Source organism: Leptinotarsa decemlineata, unplaced genomic scaffold, assembly GCF_025532065.1.
Source record: "Leptinotarsa decemlineata unplaced genomic scaffold, Ldec_3_MD MMD2_P_RNA_scaffold_6, whole genome shotgun sequence".
NCBI classification, from domain to species: domain Eukaryota; kingdom Metazoa; phylum Arthropoda; class Insecta; order Coleoptera; family Chrysomelidae; genus Leptinotarsa; species Leptinotarsa decemlineata.
In genome coordinates this window covers 1,028,779-1,049,605 of record NW_027412533.1, presented here as the reverse complement: position 1 = coordinate 1,049,605, position 20,827 = coordinate 1,028,779, and the positions used below count along the sequence as shown (strand labels likewise).

At 33.9% G+C, this 20,827-nt stretch overlaps 1 protein-coding gene across 1 annotated transcript in view; it reads right to left on the bottom strand.

Moving 5' to 3' along the window:
• Window positions 1–20,827, bottom strand: part of LOC111518303 (uncharacterized) — a 78,118-nt gene that overhangs the window by 6,313 nt on the left and 50,978 nt on the right. Inside the window, exons 2-4 of the mRNA XM_023174720.2 lie at window positions 19,441–19,580; window positions 4,757–4,988; window positions 2,200–2,366 (exon numbers count right to left, since the gene is read on the bottom strand). Coding sequence (XP_023030488.2) covers window positions 2,200–2,366; window positions 4,757–4,988; window positions 19,441–19,580 — 539 coding nt within the window. The remainder of the gene's footprint in view (window positions 1–2,199; window positions 2,367–4,756; window positions 4,989–19,440; window positions 19,581–20,827) is intronic.

The window sequence follows — 20,827 nt, the reverse complement described above, 5'->3', positions numbered from 1 at the left end:
GGAAAGATGAAATACAAAGATTTTTAATGGCTATCAATTAGTATTTTGAAGATTACTACACCAAAAACCAACTACTTGAAGTTTTACAGATGGAAACGATTGAAAAAGTGTATGCCCTTGAGAGTATTGCTGAAAAGTATGGACACACCATACTGAGACTTCCTCCCTATTTTTGTGTTTTCAATCCCATCGAGTTGATTTGGGGAAATCGATTTGGCGATTTGGCGATCGATTTTTTATATATACGCGAGTAAGTAGTATTCAGAAGTATTTTCAATTATCACCCTGTTATTTGAACCCTACTTTCCCACTCACCTATATAAACGAAATATTTATTAGAGAAGTTAATAATCGAACATGGCACTCAAGAAGGTGGTAAACCATAGACACGTGTTTCGGCCTTTTGTCCCATCATCACTATGTTGCAGCGTGTAAGCATAGGCAACACTTGGTTGCACTTGGTTACACTTACATTTAAATTTCACTGTATGTGCAAATATTATAATAATCACATTTTCTCTGGTGATGTAACAAAATTTTCAACGTCGAATTTTGCATTTGACTTTTCGTTATGTTTCTTATATAATCATAAATGATTATTGAATAACGAAATTCGTTAGCTCCCTAACTATATTATTTAAGGGGAACTGTTGGAAGATAGGTTGCATTATATCGTTTACTTGAACTATACACAACGTTTTTTTCAAGTGTTGAATCTTCAATTGTGTTTTTGAATTTCAAATTATTTTGATATATCCTCTTGAAAGTTTTATATTCTTTTCTCGTTTTATTAAAAACTTGAATTATGTTGGACGGTAAGTGTTCAAAATTGGGAAACGAATAATACTAAATATTTTCACGTATCTGATTACCTGCAATACTGATTAAATTTTATGTTCGACTATTTGTGGTATTTACCAATTCTCCAAGGAAAGAGTTATCCGTTAATATATTTTTTTTAAAAAGTAAATTTTTTTCGTTTAATGTTGGATGAACTAATTATGCAATTCAATATATCTTAATGATTTTGTGGGTTTTAACATACCAATCCGTTATCAATGAATTATCACTTGGAATTATTTTGGTATCTGAAAATAGAATGGTATTATCAATTTCTAACTATAGTAACCTTTAATTTGGGGTAGTAACTATTTACTAGATTTTTTACTTTTTAGAGCTATTCTTCGAAGGATCATTATTTGTATTGTAAAGTTTTATATGGAACTGCTGAAACTTTTGCAGAAAATACTTTTATATATTAGAAATGACATACTTTTCCACTTGACAAATTCATATTTTGAAAACAACTGTTTTTATTTACATAACGTTTCTTCAACTATTGATAGTATCCATGATATAGGGCATCGACAAATATGAAAAACAAATAAATAAAATCTAAATATTTTCATTTTTCTATTCAACTATTTTATTTGTTATGATCAAATAAATCACCCATTGTGTATGCGAAAGGTTAAATAGGTTGTGATAGGTTAAACAGTTTTTTCGTTGAAGCACCCGAATCGGGTGTTGCGAGTCGAACAACTCGTTCTTTTGCACCCGTATTTTTCTCGCTCAATTAAAATCATAAGTACCTACAACTTTTATAGTAAATTCTACAATATAATTCTACGATATTAACGATAGTTAATTTTTATACTTGATAATGGGATAAAACCCGAAACCGGTCGTAAAAATAAAATAACTAGTGGAAATTAGACAAAGGTGTTTTCATTCAGGTCATTAAAGTAATCATGAATTTCCACAAAATAAACATGTCATCAATTACACAAATCAACGATAATATTCGAAATATTTACAAAACACGAATACCTCTTTTTTTGTTGAACCAAATTGTTTGCAACTTGACTGATATCGTAAATTAGGTACCGTAGGCGAAATTTTGAATCGAATTAAAAAAAATATTTTCTGTGAAAGTAAACTTGAATTTTGCAAAATGGTACATGTAAACTGTTTGTTGTATTATTAAAACATCACTTGTAACTACATGAATGTAATACTGATAAGTCTTGTACTTTTGTATTCAGCTCAATGACGAGAAAAAAAGTACATATCTATCTATTTTATATAACTGGAAATTGTCATGTACTTCTCTACAGAATAGTTGTATATGGAATTTATTTTGCAACAATTATCCCAAAAAAATTTGTGTCACAGAGTGACTCACCATTGCCAACTCACTTGGTATATTGTAATTGTTTTCTCGCTGCATCTCTTTGCTGTTTCAACATCTGCACGTGTGTCACCATCAAACTTGCCGATTCTGTTAACCTTTCCTCGTGCTGAACTGATCCAAAACGTTCTGCTGCCATCGCAACCAATGAGGTGGCCTTCATTAGTACGTCTATCTGGAAAAAAGAGTAGCGGTGCACCAAAACTGTTCATTAATGAAAGAAACTATAACAGGATGTACGTCAATGAAAATTAGATATTATAAACGAAAAATATTTCAGTACCCCTAGAGAAGCCAATCACTCGTGTGGACGAAACATTGAGTAACTTATTAAATCAACGACGGTCAGTGAACTGAATCACTCAATTCGCTCAATGGAGAAAGCCATAAACTAACATATCCTTAAATATTTAGAAGGCTTTAACATTATGAGCTATCATCAATATGACTTTTGGAAATAAAAATCAACAGGCGATCTTCTATCATATGCCACCCATATTTGGAATAAAGCAATCGAAAAATTTCATCAGTTCGGACTTTCCTTGTTTAATATAATATAAATTGATTTGAAATTCCTGAATAATATTAAAAAGATTAACCGAAAACAACAATTTTATTTGAACAAAAAACTGAAATTACAAAAAAATAACATAAAACCAAACAACAACCAAAAAATAAAAATTGAAATAATAAAAGCTGAAATTTAAAAATTATTATTGACAAAAAACGAAAAATAAAAATTAAAAGAATTCAAACCAAGTTATGTCACATGAAACTAAGAGGCCATTGAAAGTTCGCATTGCTGAGCACAAGAAACACACACACAAGTGGGCTGAAGTTGAAATCATCCACAAAGAGGAACACTGGTTTAAGAGAAAATTCAAAGAAGCCGCGTATATGTTGTCCAACAACGCATTTAGTCAAGCTAGTGTAGTGATATGGAAACCTCTAATCAAACGAAAAACGACCAACTCCCGCTAAAAACCAATGAACCGGAAAGAGAGAAGAGGGGATAGGTGAAAGCACTCAAATGGTCTATAAATAGTCGGATGTCGGAGGATTAAGTCCAGTTATCACCCGAAGACGATTGTGGATACGTCGTGACATAACTTGGTTTGAAATCTTTTAATTTTTATTTTTCGTATTTTGTTAATAATAATTTTTAAATTTTATTTTTTTCATTATTATTTCAATTCAATGGCAGCAGGAGGTTGCATCTCTTAATGAGGATCTAGAAGTGATTTCGAATTGGGGTGAAAGTAACCTGGTTCAATTCAATAATGTCAGGACAGACAATTCCGCTTTCTGATTCGATACGTTTGTTGGGGGGTTACAATGGACACCAATATGTCTTGTCACAATCATGTCGCTGGAATTGCAAAGGCTGCTTCTCAAAAGCTTGGAACAGTGTTCCAAACCAGAAAACTTCACACAACTCAGCAACTTTTGATGCTTTATAAAGCTCAGATCAGACCTTCTTTGGAGTGTTGATCTAATGTATGCAGCTCCGCCCCTAAGCATACCCTAAAGCTGCTGGGTTCCATCTAGAAAAGAGCCATCAGTTTGATTGGAGACATGAACATTACTTGCAACCTTGATAGTCTAGAACATGAGGAAAGATTGGGGATTTGTCTCTTTTATAGATGTTTTCACGGGAGGTGTTCAAGTGACTTGGCACATTCGATTCCACCAAGAGCGGTACATATTAGAAATACGCGATGGACTGTGGCGTCTTATCGTTTTGAGGTTCAACTCAGTACACCTCGAACTTCACTGTTTAAGAACTACTTCCTTTGGAGAACTGCGTTTATGTGGAATAAACCTCCTGAGAACATTTTTCCAAATGAATTCAATCTCCAGCGATTCAAATCCAACGTGAATCTCCACTTTCGCACAGGCACCGCTCTCAAAGCGCCTTTAGCACTTTCCTGTAGGGCTTTGTGTGTTGTCCTTAGGAAAAAAAATTGATTTCAACAAGACATTACTTCATATAAAGCTTTAAAAACTGCGCGGAATAACAAATGAAACTTCATTTAACGAATTCGAGAACAACTGAACTTCAAACTTGCCTGAAAACGTACCCTTGGCGGTATCTGGTGAATAAATGGATCGTTACTTCCCTTGGTTCCAATTTCTCACACAGAGAACTTTTCAGTTGTCCAAATTTGAGTATACAATGCTTTCTAGGGAATATTGCTATTATTATTACTGTCAATAGGGAGGTTGAAATTTCAGGTAATTTTCATACTATAATTGACATTTCATTATCATTCATAAGAAATAAAGTTTGAAAAAACTTTCCTCCCTGTTTGAAATATTTGAGGACTACATCATTTATTTGAGAAAATAAACAACATACATGCGTGTTCTCTGAGTGACTCAAAAAACCAAATCAATCTTCAAAATATTTTGAAACTGCAGAGGGCTCTCTGTATACTCAAAATGAAAGACAGAACTTTGCATTCAGTTTTTTATGCACTTAAACAAAACAACTAGATTGATGAAAAAAAGTATTAATGATTACAAACTTATATGGTAGCTAATTACCAGTTAAATCGATCTCACCTTGGTCATAATCGATGCGAGTAGCTCAGCCTTTTCACAATCTGTGCATAGAGGTTGCATGAGAGACAGTTTTTCTTTGAGCCGTTCAATCTCTTTGGACAAGTTCATTTCTGTTTGGTCCCTACATCGTCTTTGTCGTTCGTATCTATCTTTTACTGTAGTTGCATCTATGGTGAAAGCTAGTGCTAAGCTAGTAAATTTCTGTTCAAGTTCTTCCTCGCTCAATGGACCGCTGAAAAATAAAATGAAGCACTACCTTTTTTCAGTGACAATATGACGCATATATTACTGAAGTGTTCTCAGAAACTTAATTGGAAAATTATATTTTCAAATGCACTAGCGTTTCTGGTTGAACTAGGCCAGGAATAAAAACTATAGAAAATTATCTGATTGATTCGGCCATTACTTGATGAAGATCCATAGTAATTTCAAAAAGTACTCCTCACGATTTGATCTCCACACCCTTTATTTGAAAAATATATCACATGTTTCGCTAACACAGGTCAGAAACTTTTTAGACCACCCTCGTACGTATCATAAACAATAATTTTTCAATTATTATTATGATTGTCAAATTTTTTTGCTTGTAAATCAGACTATATTTTGAAATGAAAAGAGTATTAGGGTACGTATACGTTTTATTTAAGCTGTTTTGAAATCAAATGCATCTCAACAAATATTAAAGGATATATCACAGACTATTTTATAAGCAGATTGAAAAAATGACATAACCACCAAAATTTGCGTAAATATTCTATGTTGGACTCGATATTTCTCAAATGAATTATGATATGAATAATTGAAACAAATAAAGATATGTATCTTAGCTAAGACAAATTAAAAAACAAATGTTAATTAATTTGGGACATTCCGAGGAACATTTTGTTGAAGTTGTCTATATCAATCTCTTCACGCCTTGTTATTATTACATTCTTAATTGTTCAACAGTATCCGAATTAGCAATTTGTCATTGACCTATGGTCTTCTTAAATATAACCCAGACAAAACAAAATTTTCAACAATAGTGAAAGGTTTCAAGACTATCACCTTTTATGCAGAATACAGAGTATCTTGATTTCACACAAAACGGTAATCATATGATAATGCTTGTTATTAACATATTTTCTCATTCCAAATGAGTCAGTTGATAGTTCAAAATGCAGAAAAAAAGATTTCTAGCCTGTGGATCAGTAATATGTATTAAACTGTTTGTTCCACAAAGGACCGTTATTAGTCTGACGATCTGTCGATATATGGTAGGTACACTAATATCTTGACCGGTTGAATATACGAGAAAAATGACGATGGAACTGATGAAATTACGAAAAAATTTTAGGCTGGGCAACCAAAACATTGCAATTATTTCCTTCAAACCGATAAAATTATGTGTTATGTAGGATCATAGAGAATACCATTGATAAGAATAGAAATTATAATGAAGAAAACAGAATTGAAACTTCTACCACTTTTATTAAATAAAGTAACTGACGTTACTGCAGTTTCATCCTATACTTATACACTTGAAAAATAAACTTAATCTGAAGGATCTTTCACGTTCAGCATACCGTTTTTGGAAATTTCGACCACATTGTCCCACATAAACACTATTACACTCCGGACACGTAAGCTTATAAACTCCAGATTTCTCCAACTTGTCCACTTTATCTTTGGCATTGAAAAGGAAATCAGATAACCTGACATGTGGTCTGAATGCCACTTCCCGTTTTTTTTTTCTGAAGAAACCCGTTATTATCTCTGTTCTTTCACCAAAATATGTTAGAGTTACCCATTTCTTGATTTCTGATTGTTTGATCTGGGGATATACAGCCTACGATTCAATGGTGCACAGAGCATTCTCACTGCCTTTGTCTGCTAACAATCTAGCTAGGGAAATTGATATAATTACATAGATAGGCCATAATAATGGTTTCAAGTTAGTCAGAAAATGAAGCCGTAAACTCAATTACATATTAATATATCCCCAGGTACTTAATCAAGCTAAGTACCTCTATTATTACCTACAGTGGTGTTATATAAGGGCTAATGTCATCTCAGTTTAATGTATGAGTTTGAAAATGTTCTTATAGGAATAAACTGCAGTAACGTTAGTTACAAATAAAAGTGGTAAAAAATAGAAACTCTTTTCTTCATTATGATTTCCTACCATAAAGTAACGGCTACATTCATCAATTTATTAATAGAAATTATGTTGTAGAGAATATTTTTTTAGCCCCAAAAACCACAGCTTATAAACCGGAAAATGGCAAATAATGATATGTCTAAATTTGTTCTCAAAATATAATTTAAACAGAATTGGGCTCAAAAATGAAACCCGAGGTTCCCGATAAGGATTTTTTGCTTGGAGGAAGTTACATCTTCTATAGCAACATACTGGTTTCTTGAATCGAGGAAGCTACAGCGCCACTGATGAGGATATTTCTTATTCCATGAATATTAAAATATTTTTGAAAAGCTGGACAGTACACTAACGGAAGTATATTTCATGAATCGGGAGTCACCTTCTCTATAAATCAATCAATCAATCAACTTATTCATTGTAAATGAAACATTACAACGTCGTTATTTCCTTAGTATTAAAATTAAAATACATATACACAGAGATGCACAGATCAAAGTAAAATAAATAAATATATACAAAATTATCATGCACATGTAAACCTACAAGAGATGTAGTACATGTATTATTCATTTATAAAATCTTCTATTGAATAGAAACATTTTTCTATTAGGACAGATGGAGAATTCATTCGAGTGTTTCTTTTTTGCAAAGTCTGGAATTTTATTATATAATTTTGCGCCCCAATAATCGCATCCTTGCTGTGTTTTCTTGCTATGCTGTGAAAGTTTGAAAAATAGGTTATTTTAGCCGCTTGATGTGCTGAAATTGTTTTCATTCTCCTTATACAATATATTGCTGAATTAAGCTTTTTACTCATTTTGCTTATTTGTACCTTCCAATTTAGTTTTGAGTCCAAGGAATTTTAGTGATTTTTCCTCTGTATTGTTTTTGCTTGAAATCAGTAGCCTTTGAGTTTTTTCTTTGTTTAGCAGGAGTATATTTTCCGTAAACCAAATATCTGCTTCGGCTAGAACTTGCTCTGTCTGTTGTCTTATGTCACCTTCATCTTTGCCTTTAACTAGAAACGTTGTATCATCTGCATATGCACTTGATACATAAACCTTGATATTTTCGAGAAGATCGTTTGTGTAGATGATAAACAGAATTGGCCCTAAAATAGAACCTTGAGGCACTCCTTGAGTTACCGGAATTGTCTGAGATAGTGAATTTTTCCACCATGTCGATTGAAAACGATTTGACAGGTATGACTTGGGCAGTTTATATGAAATTCCTCTTACTCCATAATATGATAATTTCTCTAACAGTATTTCATGGTCAACAGTATCGAAAGCTTTACTCAATTCACAGCTTAATATCTGGGAGTCCTCTTGATTATCAATGGCATCTATGATTTTTTGAATATTCTCTATCATTGCTGTCATTGTAGATTTTCCTTGCTGATATCCATGCTGAGAGCTGTTGGAAAATGCTGAACTGTCAAAGAACTGGACTAATCTCTTTTTGATTACCATTTCGAAAATCTTTGATATTACTGGTAGGATTGAAATGGGTCTAAAGTTATTTGGAATATCTTCCTCTTTTTTAAAAACTGGTATAACTTTTGCATGCTTTAGTTCATCTGGAAACATCCCTTCGTTTATGCATTTATTGATTATTAATGCAATAGGTTGCGCTATTACATCACCTAAGTCCTTCAAAATTGTGGTTGAAATTCCACATATATCTTCAGTTCGTTTACGTTTAATTTTATTTAAAATTTGTTTAATTTCTATTTCATCCGCTTCAGAAAAATAGATTGATCGGACATTATCTATATTATTATTTCTCAGCATTTCAATAGAGGGAACATTGATTTTTCCTTGCTGTTTCTGATCCTACCATTGCAAAATAGTCGTTTAACTCATCAGCCATGAGTTTAGATTTGTTGATTTTTGTAATATTCGGTGCTGTTTCAGACTTAATAATATTCCATATGCTTTAGTTTTGTCGACAGCCTGTGCAATGTACTCTTCATTATACCTCTTTTTTGTTTCTATTATGTTTCTATTATAATCGTGTTTGTACTGAACATAAGCTCTTTCTGATGCTTCATCTGATCTTACTTTCCTTATTGTGTCTAAGGCATCTAATCTATTTTTCATCTTTTTCAGTTCTTCAGTGTACCATTTTGACGATTTTGTTCTTCTTTTATTTGTCTTTTCTTTTATAGGAAAACATGATTCATATATTGTCAGAAATGCATCATGGTAGCATGTGTAGGCTGTACAGGGATCAAGATTTTCAAGTAATGTTGTCCAATCCAATTCTGATAATTTCTTTTTGCATTTTTCAATGTTTTTAATATTTATGTTTCTCGCTGTCACCATGTGATTTTTTATTCTTTCATCTTTTTGAGACAAATTTAGTATTTGTCCCATATGATCTGTTTGAGAGTTCGTTTCAGAAATTGTGTTTGTGAATATGTTATCGATGCAGCTTTGAGATCTATATGTTACACGTGATGGTTCTACAGTTGTTTTATGTAATCCATAGGATGACAGCAGATCCTCCACAGAACAGAATGTGTTACTTTCAGTCATGAAATCGATGTTAAAATCTCCCGCTAAATAAATATTTTCCATATTATTCGTTCCTGTTATAAATTGCAAGACTGAGTCCAGCTGTTCTAAAAATATATCGATTTCTCCTTGTGGCGATCTGTAGAGTGCCAGAATTATTCCATATTTTGTTATAACTCCAACGATTTCAATCTGCATTTCAATTGAAAAACCTGCTACCTCTTTCATTTCTCTGTACTCCATATTGTTTCTGAGAAGTATCATTACCCCCCATGTATGTGATGTGTTCTAGAGTAGGTAGTAAGTCCCCACACTGAAATTTTCAATAACTAAGGTATCTATTTGCCAATGATTTAGCCAGTGCTCTGTCAATACTGCAATTTTTATTTCCTCTTGTTGATTCAGATATGCAGTCATTTGATCAATTTTATTATTTAAACATTGTATATTGAGATTTAAAATTTGATTTTGTTTCACATGCCCTTTGGAGCAATCTGGCTTAGGCGAGGATATAAAAAATTATATTGTAAGTTTTCTTCCTGTGTCTCAGTTTCCATTAATTCTTCAGATAGAGTAGCCTGTTTAATAGGTTGCGAATTTTCACTGTGACCTGTTTTTCCTTCATCGTTAATAACGCTCATATTGGTTGTAGAGGATCCTAAAAACATTATGGTTTTCAATTTTAAAACTTTCACTAGCAATTTACATATATGCCATTTTCCGGTTTTGTTGATGTTCCTGTTATCTCGGTAGTAGTTCCTTCTTTGCAGGACATTGTTGCATTCTACAACTATTAAAGGAAGGCCAGCAAGATGTGTTTCCTTCAGGAGAGAAATATGATTTATGTATTTTCTCTCGTTCATGTATGTCTTATCGTACCTATAAGGTTCAGTCAAAATCATTAGGTTTGTTTTATGTGACATTTCTGCCAGCTCTATAGTAGAGATATTGTCAATTCTGTTAGGCCATATAATTAGGACATCCGTTTTTGACAGATGCTGGCTTGCATTTATTGAAGTCTTCATCAATTCAATTTCAGTACAATTTGGTTTTAAGATTGATTCAATTGTATATTCTCCTGATAATTGTTTTCTTAAGAAACCTGCCACATCCCGACCATTATTTCCAGCAACAAAAATGATTTTCTTATCGTTTTTTGCATTATTTTCCTCAAAATTTTTCGTTTTTATATCTTTCCTGTTATTTTCCCTGTGGTTTTTGTCTTTATATTCCATGATTACACCAGTAAAGTCACTCTCTACGGCATTGGTGGATGAGTCAGTAGTCTTTTCTACTGTTGTCCCATTTTTATCTGTTTGGGTGTTCTCATTTTTTGTTTCTCTTGGATTTGTTTGTGTATGTTTATCTTTGGTTGGTCTGTTTTTGTCCACAATTTTTTTTCTAGCACCTTGATTTCTTGTTTTAATTCAAATATAAGTATTTCTTGCTGTTTTAATAGACTGTTCATTTCCGCTTCATTTTTCGTAGCTTCTTCAACAAACTGTTTGTGTTGTTTTTTCAATTCAGTTATGTGTTTGTTCTTCATTTCCCCATCTTCACTCAATTCTGATATTGTTTTCTCCAAAGTGCTGAGTTCCATGTCCTGTTCATCAGTTTGTTCATTACAACAAATAATTTTGTTGCCACTCATCTTTTTTATTTTTCTGTATCTGGGTAAGCAACTTTTGTGAAAAATACTGGCACATTTTGTGCAGACATAGTTACAGAATGGCTTATTTTTACAACATTTATAGGCATTGTTTACACAGACTTCTACACTGGTAGCCAATGGCTACTATTGTTAGTTTTATGCATATCTGGGTAGAATCCTATTGTTGAAGACAAGTTAATCGATTAGGAACACTATATATTTTCTCAAAATCAAACTAAGGAACCCGTCATGACTAGATGATAATTTATTGTTGAGTTTTATTTGCATTGCAGGTTCAATGCAAATAAAATGCAATCAATATTGATCATCATTCCATAGTAATAAAACAAAAATAAAATATAATTCTCAATACTGTTCAAGAGTACATATTAATCAGAAATTATATTGTACCAGTCAGAGATGTTCAACAGAACATATTTCAGTAAATCTACATTCTTTTTCGAAACATATCCCAACTGGAAATTTCACGATGCAAACTTTCAATAACAAATTCCAAACCGACAGACACATTTCAATCATTATTCAGCAAAGTTGAATGTTCAATAACTTTTTATTTATTGAAGAAATTATTGGAAATTGGCCAGTAAACAAAAGCATGCCTGTTGTAAGTACCTACATGCTCAATTGTCTACACGAACATTTCCAATTTTCTTACTCTCATTGCTGTACGTAATTGAAATAACTGTACATACGGGGTGAGTCATCTTAATCGTATAGGTTGTGGAGGGAAGGAGTTTTAACCCAGAAACGATTGCAGAACTTTCCTTCTAAGTGATAGGTAATCCCCCAATTTTTTCAGATACGAATGGAAATCGAGTGATACCTCATTAAACGGGGCGTTCGATAGGGAATTGACAGTGGAATCGCCACTTTCACCGGTTATAGCCAATATATACAGGGTCCTGCAACAGTGGCGAGGTGTTCCATATTCATAATGTTTTTCATTTAATCTTGTTTGGTTTGATATTGCACGATTTATGGGAAAAATTCTGCATCCAATGAAAAAAATTATTTTCCATTTAGAAAAATGTGATAGGTACATACATTTATTTCGTGAAAAAATATTTGTTCGGACGCGCTATAATGTACCAAATTGAAACAAGATATCTTTTGTATATTCTTATCAGTTATCAAATGGACATCGAGTTTATGGCGTAGAAATAGGAAGAACGACCATTTTTCGAAAAAAATGATTATTTAAGAAAAACTATTGAACCTAGCCATAGGAAATACTCATTGAAATTTGTAGGGGTTTCGTTGGCATTCCTTACGGATTAATAATATACAGGGTGTTCCATTTAAAATAAGGAAGTTTCTGCAAATTTTTATTTACAATATGTGGCAAGCGGTTTTTCATACCCTGTATATCATAAGTAGATTTCAGATATATCGTTTGAGAGAGTTACCAATGTAGAATATTTGACAAAAAAAAATTCAATTGGACATGGCACAACTTTATAATTTCAAATATTCTGAGTGACGAATATTGGAAAAAAAACCTGTCATACTAGATGTATCGAAAACCGTCAATATTTTCGAAGTGAAGGTATACATAAAGTGTCTATTATTTTCTATGTAGAAACCGAAAAAGCAATGGAAAATATAGGTTGCTATTTAAAAAAATACAGTTGGGATCCGCCCAGAAAAAATTGAACACCCTGTGTGACCGCCAATATTTTTATTTTGTCGAGATCGTGCAATGAGGTAATATTATAGAAATTTAGATTCCTATCTGTTTCCTAAATTGAGATATGGAACACCGCGCCACTGTTGCAGGACCCTGTATATATGGATTGGTTTGAAACTCTGGCCATTGAAGAAGTCCACAAGACGCCCCGAGTTTGGTTGAGATACGTGGACGACACCTTCATAATACAGAATCATGGGAATGCAGTATCTGAACCAGGAATCCAACCACCATCAATCGACTAAGTGAAGAATCATTGAGACTCTACTAGACGATGCTTTTGGGCTCTGTAATACAGAGGAAGGTCTTGAAAAGAAACTAGGCATTATCAAAAAGACATTCAACAGAATGGCTACTCCAAAGTGACAGCAAGAGCTCCACAAGGAAGAGAAGCCGCCACAACCAGTACTTGTACTTCCCTACATCAGAAGATTTGTCGGAAAGAATATGAAGAATTGGGTCCAAGTATAACATTAGAACCTGTTTCAAATCTGGGAACACTATCCGTAGCAGTCTCATGAAAACCAGGCCACCAAACGCGGACTGCGATTCCAAGAATTGCATTTACCGGATACCCTACGAGTGCGGAGAATCATGCATCGATGAAACTAAGAGGCCATTGAAAGTTCGCATTGCCGAGCACAAGAAACACACACAGTGAGGGGAAACCAGAAAATCAGGATAGCAGAGCAGGTTTGCACTCATCAACATAACATCAAGTGGGCTCAAGCTGAAATCATCCTCAAGGTTCATCCAACACTGGTTTAGGAGACAATACAAAGAAGCTGCATATATGTTGTCCAACAACGCATTTAGCCAAGCTAGCGTAGAGATACGTAACATATCGAAACCTCTTATCAAGCGGAACACGACCAACTCCCGTGCAGTTATCACCGAAAGACGATTGTGGATACTAACAATCGAAACGTCGTGAAGTAACTTGGTTTGGAATCTTTTAATTTTTAATTTTTATTTCATTTCAATTTCAGTTTTTTTTGCTTAGTATAATTGTTATTTTTCAGATAACCTTTTTTAATTATTAACAGATTCTTTCAGGGATTTCAAATCAATTTATATCATATTAGACAACGGAAGTGCGAACTAATGAAATGCATCACCAAACATTGTCAACCACCTTCAAACAAACCTGCTTACAGAAGATCGAGAAGATGTGAATGACCATATTCGCGCTGGACACCTCAGAACATCAACAACCGATAAAAAATTGAAATAATTGTTAGGACGATTCGTTAAAACACCATTACAGAAGTTACTGAGGATGTCGGCAATTTTTCCGGAAATTTTGGCCATGAAGCGTATGGCAGCGAAGTTCGTACCTAAATTGCCGAATTTTGATCAAAAAATTCATCGCATGAGTCAACGGCGATCCAGGTTTGTTTAAAAGGGTCATAACTGGTGATGAATCATGGGTATGACATCGATACCAAAGCCCAGGAGAGCCAAGACCAAAAACGCACGCCAAGTTCGATAAAATATCAAGGTTTTGCCCATTATTTTCTTCAATTAACGTGGTGTTTTGCATCGGTATTTCTTGCCACATGGTCGTACGATCAATAAGGAGTATTATTTCGAAGTTATGCGAGAAGCAATACTAAGAAAACTTCCGGTATTGTGCATCACGATAATGCACCTGCTCACTCGTCGTTGCTTGTTCGTAATTTTTTGGAAAAAACAACACCGTAAATCTGCCTCAGCCACCGTATTCACCAGATTTGCCCTCTTGCGATTTTTTTCTGCTTCCGAAATTGAAGAACCCATGAAAGGGTGGCGTTTTGGGACGATTGACTCTTATTCCAAAAGGTGTATATCAGAACTGCTTAGAGGATTGGAAAAACGCTGAAACAAGTGTATACTATCTGAGAGGGACTACTTTGAAGAAGACAATAGAAATTGATGAACATTCACCTTATTTTTTGAACGCATAATTGCATGCCTCCATTTAGTTTTCAAACTAAACAAATTAGTCACTGGAAAGTTACATCAAGGTTGCATTTGTCAGTGGACGAAATTTTATTTTTAGATTTCAAGGGGGTTAGTGTGAAGATAGTAGGGTCGAAACCCTTGTCCCGCTGCCTTCATCTTGAAAAAAAGGGTGCAGATAGTTTTTGTGGTTCATCTGTGGCAAACTATTGGTCGCATAGAAAATTAGAAAAAACCTTTTTCGTTGAAAATTAAATTCTGTTCAATTCCAGTCCTGTGACTTTTCGTGGTAGAACCAAAAATAATTAAGTTATAAACGAAAATCGAAAAACGAAAATTTTCAAACAATCATTTTATAACTATCAACATTGCAATGTTGTTATAAAATAGATATTGACTCTTTTCCCCAACACGAGATAGTGTCTGGACACGTGTTTATGGTATCATCAGTGGATTTAATTCCCGGTCATTTTCTAGATGACATAATTACTGTGTCCTCAGTCTTTTTGATGACCAAGGCACCGTCTCAAGATCTGGTTGAATATCGACGTTGAATGGCTGAGGAAGAACTGGGGAAGGAACTGGCGGCATTACATTGTCTGTGGTTCATTTCAAAATAATGTTCCTCAATTAATTTTGATATTGCGATTATGTTGCTACAGGTCTTCTCAGAACAATTGAAGCACACCACTAATAATAATAGTAATAGCAGACATAACATTTTTGAGTTTATATTATCGTTTCCTTTTCCTGAAAATAATCTTAATATATATGTAATATCGATGTCAATTTATACGTACAATTCCATGAATTTCGAAATTTTGCTTTTAGGTAAATAATGTTTCGTGTATGATAATTTCGTATGGAATATCTAACCAAATTCAATGTTTACTTATATGTGTTTATTGTGTCTGGAAGTTACTCATTTACATGATAAACACACTTTTTTATATAGTTAGTTTTTGTAAAATTCATTCCTTCCTTCCTTTTTTTGGAGGTTTCCCCTATCTTTTTGTATAAGTAGAAAGCCAAAACTTTTTTTGCCAAACAAATAATCTCTCCTGAAAATATATCCCTTTTAATTTAATGAAAATATAACAATTGAACGCATTTCCACCTTTCTGATTGCTAATCAACTATATATGGTGTCTTATTATTGAAATAAAAACAATTTAAAAACTGATTTCGTCGAAAAACACACATTTATTTGAAGGTGATTGACAATGTTTCATCATCTTCGTCATTCGTCATCACCCGAAGACGATTGTAGATAGTAACAATCGAAACGTCGTGAACTAACGTGACTTGGAATCTCTCAACTTTTTATTTTCTTTTATCATTTCTTTATTTTTATTCATTTTTGTTCAATTGTTCTATTTTACTTGTATTTTATTTCACTATTATTTCATTTCTGGTTTATTTTGCTTAATATAATTGTTATTTTCAGCTATTCATTTTTAATTCTTCTTTTTTAGTTGTTTCAGGGATTTCAAATCATTTTATATAGTAGACAATGGAAGTCCAAACTAGTGAAACACACACTTACTTTGGCACTTTTTGAAAAAAATGTGTTTGGAATAAAACGATATCAACATTTTTAACGTTATCAAGATAGGTTGAGTTGAGCCCTATTTTGCAATAGTGGCGAAATTTACAAAATTACCGTTAGAAAACTTATTTTAATAACTCCTACACTTTTAATTTTTTTTGTTTTTTCATCTTGATCGAAGGAAACCATTATTGTTGAAGTCAAATTTCATATGAAGCTATCGTTGAAACTAATTTCATAAATATTTCCTGGACGTTTTATAATAGATGGAATTGATTTTACTGGAGTTTTATCCCAACACCAAACCGTTATTTTAACACCTCGACACGTGTTTCGATCACCAAGTGATTATCTTCAAGAGGAAGATTAAACTGATGGAATAGATGAAATTGAAAATTATTCATGATTATGTCTTCAACGCGGGGTCTATAACATCGTCATGTTTCAACTAATTCACACAAAACGTCAATAAAATACAGGGTGTTCCTTAAACACATGCTAGTATTTAAGGAGGTAATTCTTAAACCCATTTTAAGGAAAAAACGTCCTATGGACGTATGTCCTAAACGCCTTAACTTTTGAGATACAGGGTGGCAAAGTTTTCAAAAATAATCAGTTTTTTAATAATAACTGAGATAATTTTGTAGACATCTTTGGCATATTTGGTACATATATTCCATGCCTCAAGGCGCATTTTCTGATGTACAATTTTCTTAATTTTCTCTGCCAGTGGCGTACGTACGAGTTTTGAAATGAATATATTTTTGGCAAAAAAAATACTACGCCATTTTTGAGCACATTTGATTTGCTGGGTCGGCGATATTGGTCTTACGATCGCCTGTTGAGGCGACGGCCTGCAGGGAATCGCATAGTGTATGTAGTCTCTAAGAGATCAGATTTGTTGCAAAATAATTGAGGATCTAAAAGGTATTTGTTTGTTGTCAGATGCACTGTTTAGTTATCCTGGAATAAATGACGTGTAGCAGAATTTATTTACTGCACCTCTTGAAAATATGGAGTTTGTCGATATGTGATTTCTTTTATAGATTAAAAGCAGAAAAAAACAGCGTACCCACCATAGCAATAAAAAACGAATTCTTTGTATGTACAAACGTCAGTAGCTAATATTGATGTTGGTTTAAAGTAAGGTGTTGGTGTAAAAAACTGTCACAGCGCGTTTTGATTGATTTTGAAGTATTATTGAATTTATTTTGGTAGTCCGCTGTTTTTCTGAATATCAGTAAATATGGTAAATTATACGAATGCGGAAATGGCGCAAATGCATTACGTATATGGCCTTGCCGATGGAAATGCAACAGAAGCCAGGCGCATTTATCAGGAAAGATATCCTAATCGTGCCTTACCAGATAGCCGAACCTTTTCAAATATTCATCGTCGACTTGGGGAAACTGGTAGTTTCAAGAAAGGGACTCCGGAAGGTAGACCTCGTGTAGTAAGAACTCCTGAAATTGAGGAAGCGATGCTGCAAGAAATTGAGGAACATCCTGACACGAGTACGAGGAAGATCGCTAGAACTCTGGATATTTGTCATCAAATTGTTTGGCGTATTTTGGTTGATTTTTTGTTATACCCATACCATATTTCAAGAGTGCAGGCATTACTCCCCAGAGATTTTCCACAGCGTGTGAACTTCAGTCAGTGGTATCTACAAAGTATTGCACTAAATCCGCAGTTTGAGGTACAAATTTTGTTCACAGACGAAGCAAATTTTTCTCGGAATGTCATTCAAAATTTCCATAACAATCATGTGTGGGCTGAAGAAAATCCCCATGCAATAACCGAAACCCATTTCCAACACCATTTTTCGGTTAATGTATGGGCAGGAATTATAGGTGATCATCTAATAGGCCCATTTTTTCTACTAGAACGCCTTGATGGTTGTTTTTATTTACACTTTCTAGAAGAAGACTTACCTGGGTTATTGGAAGATGTGCCACTTGCGTTAAGGAATCGAATATGGTACATGCACGATGGCGCCCCTGCTCATTTCAGTGTAATTGTCCGAAATCATTTAAATACAGTTTATCCTAATCGTTGGATAGGTCGCGGAGGACCTCAGCAATGGCCAGCAAGATCCACCGATCTCAACAGTTTAGATTTTTTTATGGGGTCACTTTAAAACTCTTGTGTATAAAACTTCCGTTAATATTTTAGAAGATTTAAGAGAGCGAATAGTTGCTCGTGTGAAACTATACGAAATACGCCGGGAATATTTGAACGGGTGAGTAATTCCATGCATAGAAGAGCGTAAACATGCATACTAAGTGCAGGTGGCCACTTTTTTCAGCAGATTATGTTTTCAATTATTATTAGGGAATTGGTAATGCGTTATGAAGCAATTTTCAGATTCTCATTCATTTTAGAATTGATCCAATTTCTCAATTTGCTTTCTGTCGATTTTTATTTTTTTGAGTGAAAATCATGCGTCGGACAAAGAAATACCAGGAGATCAAATTTTCTCAAAAATAAATGAGGATTTTAAAAATTATTTTATTTTGAAAATAACGCATTGGCGTAGTACTTTTTCTCCAAAAATATTTAATGCGAAACCCGTAGGGATGCCACTGTTTGAAAAAATACAAATTTGTGTACATCAGAAAATGTGCCTTGAGGCATAGAACGTATGCACCAAATATGCCAAAGATGTCTACAAAATTGTCTCAGTTATTATTAAAAAACTGATTATTTTTGAAAACTTTGCCACCCTGTATCTCAAAAGTTAAGGCGTTTAGGACATGCGTCCATAGGAAGTTTTTTTCTTAAAATGGGTCTACGAATTACCTTCTTGAATATTAGCATGTGTTTAAGGAACACCCTGTATATACACTAGACTAACCTATATCATAGTATAAAGATAATAATTTCTTTATACTATGCCTATATACAAAGCATTGCATTTCTCCAACCTAAATTTCGAAATTACTTAGAGAGTGTTGAAAACGAGCATGTAGGTATACAGGGTGTTTAAGGAACACCCTGTATACCTACTCATGAATCACTCCGTTCACGAGTGAAAACAATCTAGAAATTAGTTTGGTGGTTTTTACGATTGTCGCGTTCATACAGTCCGCTAGACAAACACGGCGAGGAACTTAAATTCATATTACCCCTTAGTATTGCTTTACCAACTGTTTGAAACAGTTATACCTACTCACCGTGGACCGGCTCCTAGAAGTCCCATTTTCTCCAGAACGGAGTTTGGCAAACTCGGGAAAACCTCGAAGGATGAATCGGTTTCTTTCAATTTGGAGGCAGCGCCATCAGACATAGACCTCTCTCTTCGGAATTGTGCTTGCTGAAAAGAAAAACACCCATCACGTCAACTGATTTTTATTCATATAGTTTGATCAAAGATCATTAACAGCTAAAGCAAAGCTGTTATGTTCTTGAAAAGTGTAGTTCGGAGTATTTCAAGTTGAACCTAGAAGCGATAGACTGTTGTATTTTGTAACAACGCTCACTTTTAACATATATGGCTCTGGATAGAATGAGAGGGCTGTCACTTCTCTTGAGAGAAGTTTCAGACCATCAAAGCTTGTATTGTTTGGGTCTTCAGTCAGGCGAATTACTCTTTTCTTGGTAGAATCTAGCTGCCTCATGGCAGCTAGAGTTTTATATTTGACAGCAGTATTTCAAAGAGGATTTAATTTCAGTCGGATCTCATTGTCTAAAATTTTCAAAATATCTTCTTCAAATTTTGAAACGTGTGTCCGGAAATAGAAATAGTTTCATATACTTCTGATTTAATTGAAATACTTAACGAATTCATAATTCGGAGGTACCGAGATCTTCTGGTGAACTAAATATCTGTTACAACACTGTTTATTCAGAGGATACCTGAACAAAAAAAGATTGTATAAAGGAAATCTTACCTGCAGCTGGGGCAATGAAGAGACATGCGAATGTGAGACACTGGATCACGGAGGCTAATGATTTATGGACATCCTAAATCATGTCTAACTATGATAACCATTCAATAAAGGACCTGTAGAAACTAGTACAAGAAAAAGAAACTGGACGAGTATCCTGAGGAGATGGGAGGAAAAATGAGGACGCTGTAAAATTCTCGAAGTCTTGAAAGCAATGAACAAATCAGATGACTCCCAAAGAGCAATTTATTAGGAAGACTAGAAATCTAATATATGTAATACTTTCTTATGATAGCACAAGTCCTTTCTTTTAGATGCAACAGGAAGAGATTTCAGCTTGAAGTGTCAGTAACCAAGTAGAATTTAATGCTGAAAAACCCAAGCATCAGCTTTTCATGAGAAGGTGAGTGTGGCTAATTACTTTCATCAATGTGTTTGGTGTTGAATTATTTGCCGATATTAGTTGCCTTAGACAGTTTATTACATTATTTCTAACAAGAAAGTTGTACAGAGTTGGCCAAATTGAAACTCCTGTCAAGATAGATGAAAAATGATTGCTGTGTCTGAGGGTCAAATTTTATGACAAACTTAATGGTGAAAACCACATATCTATATCTATCATCGTTTCTGAGTTACAGCATGTGCATTTTCGAAAAATTGCAGTAACTTTTAT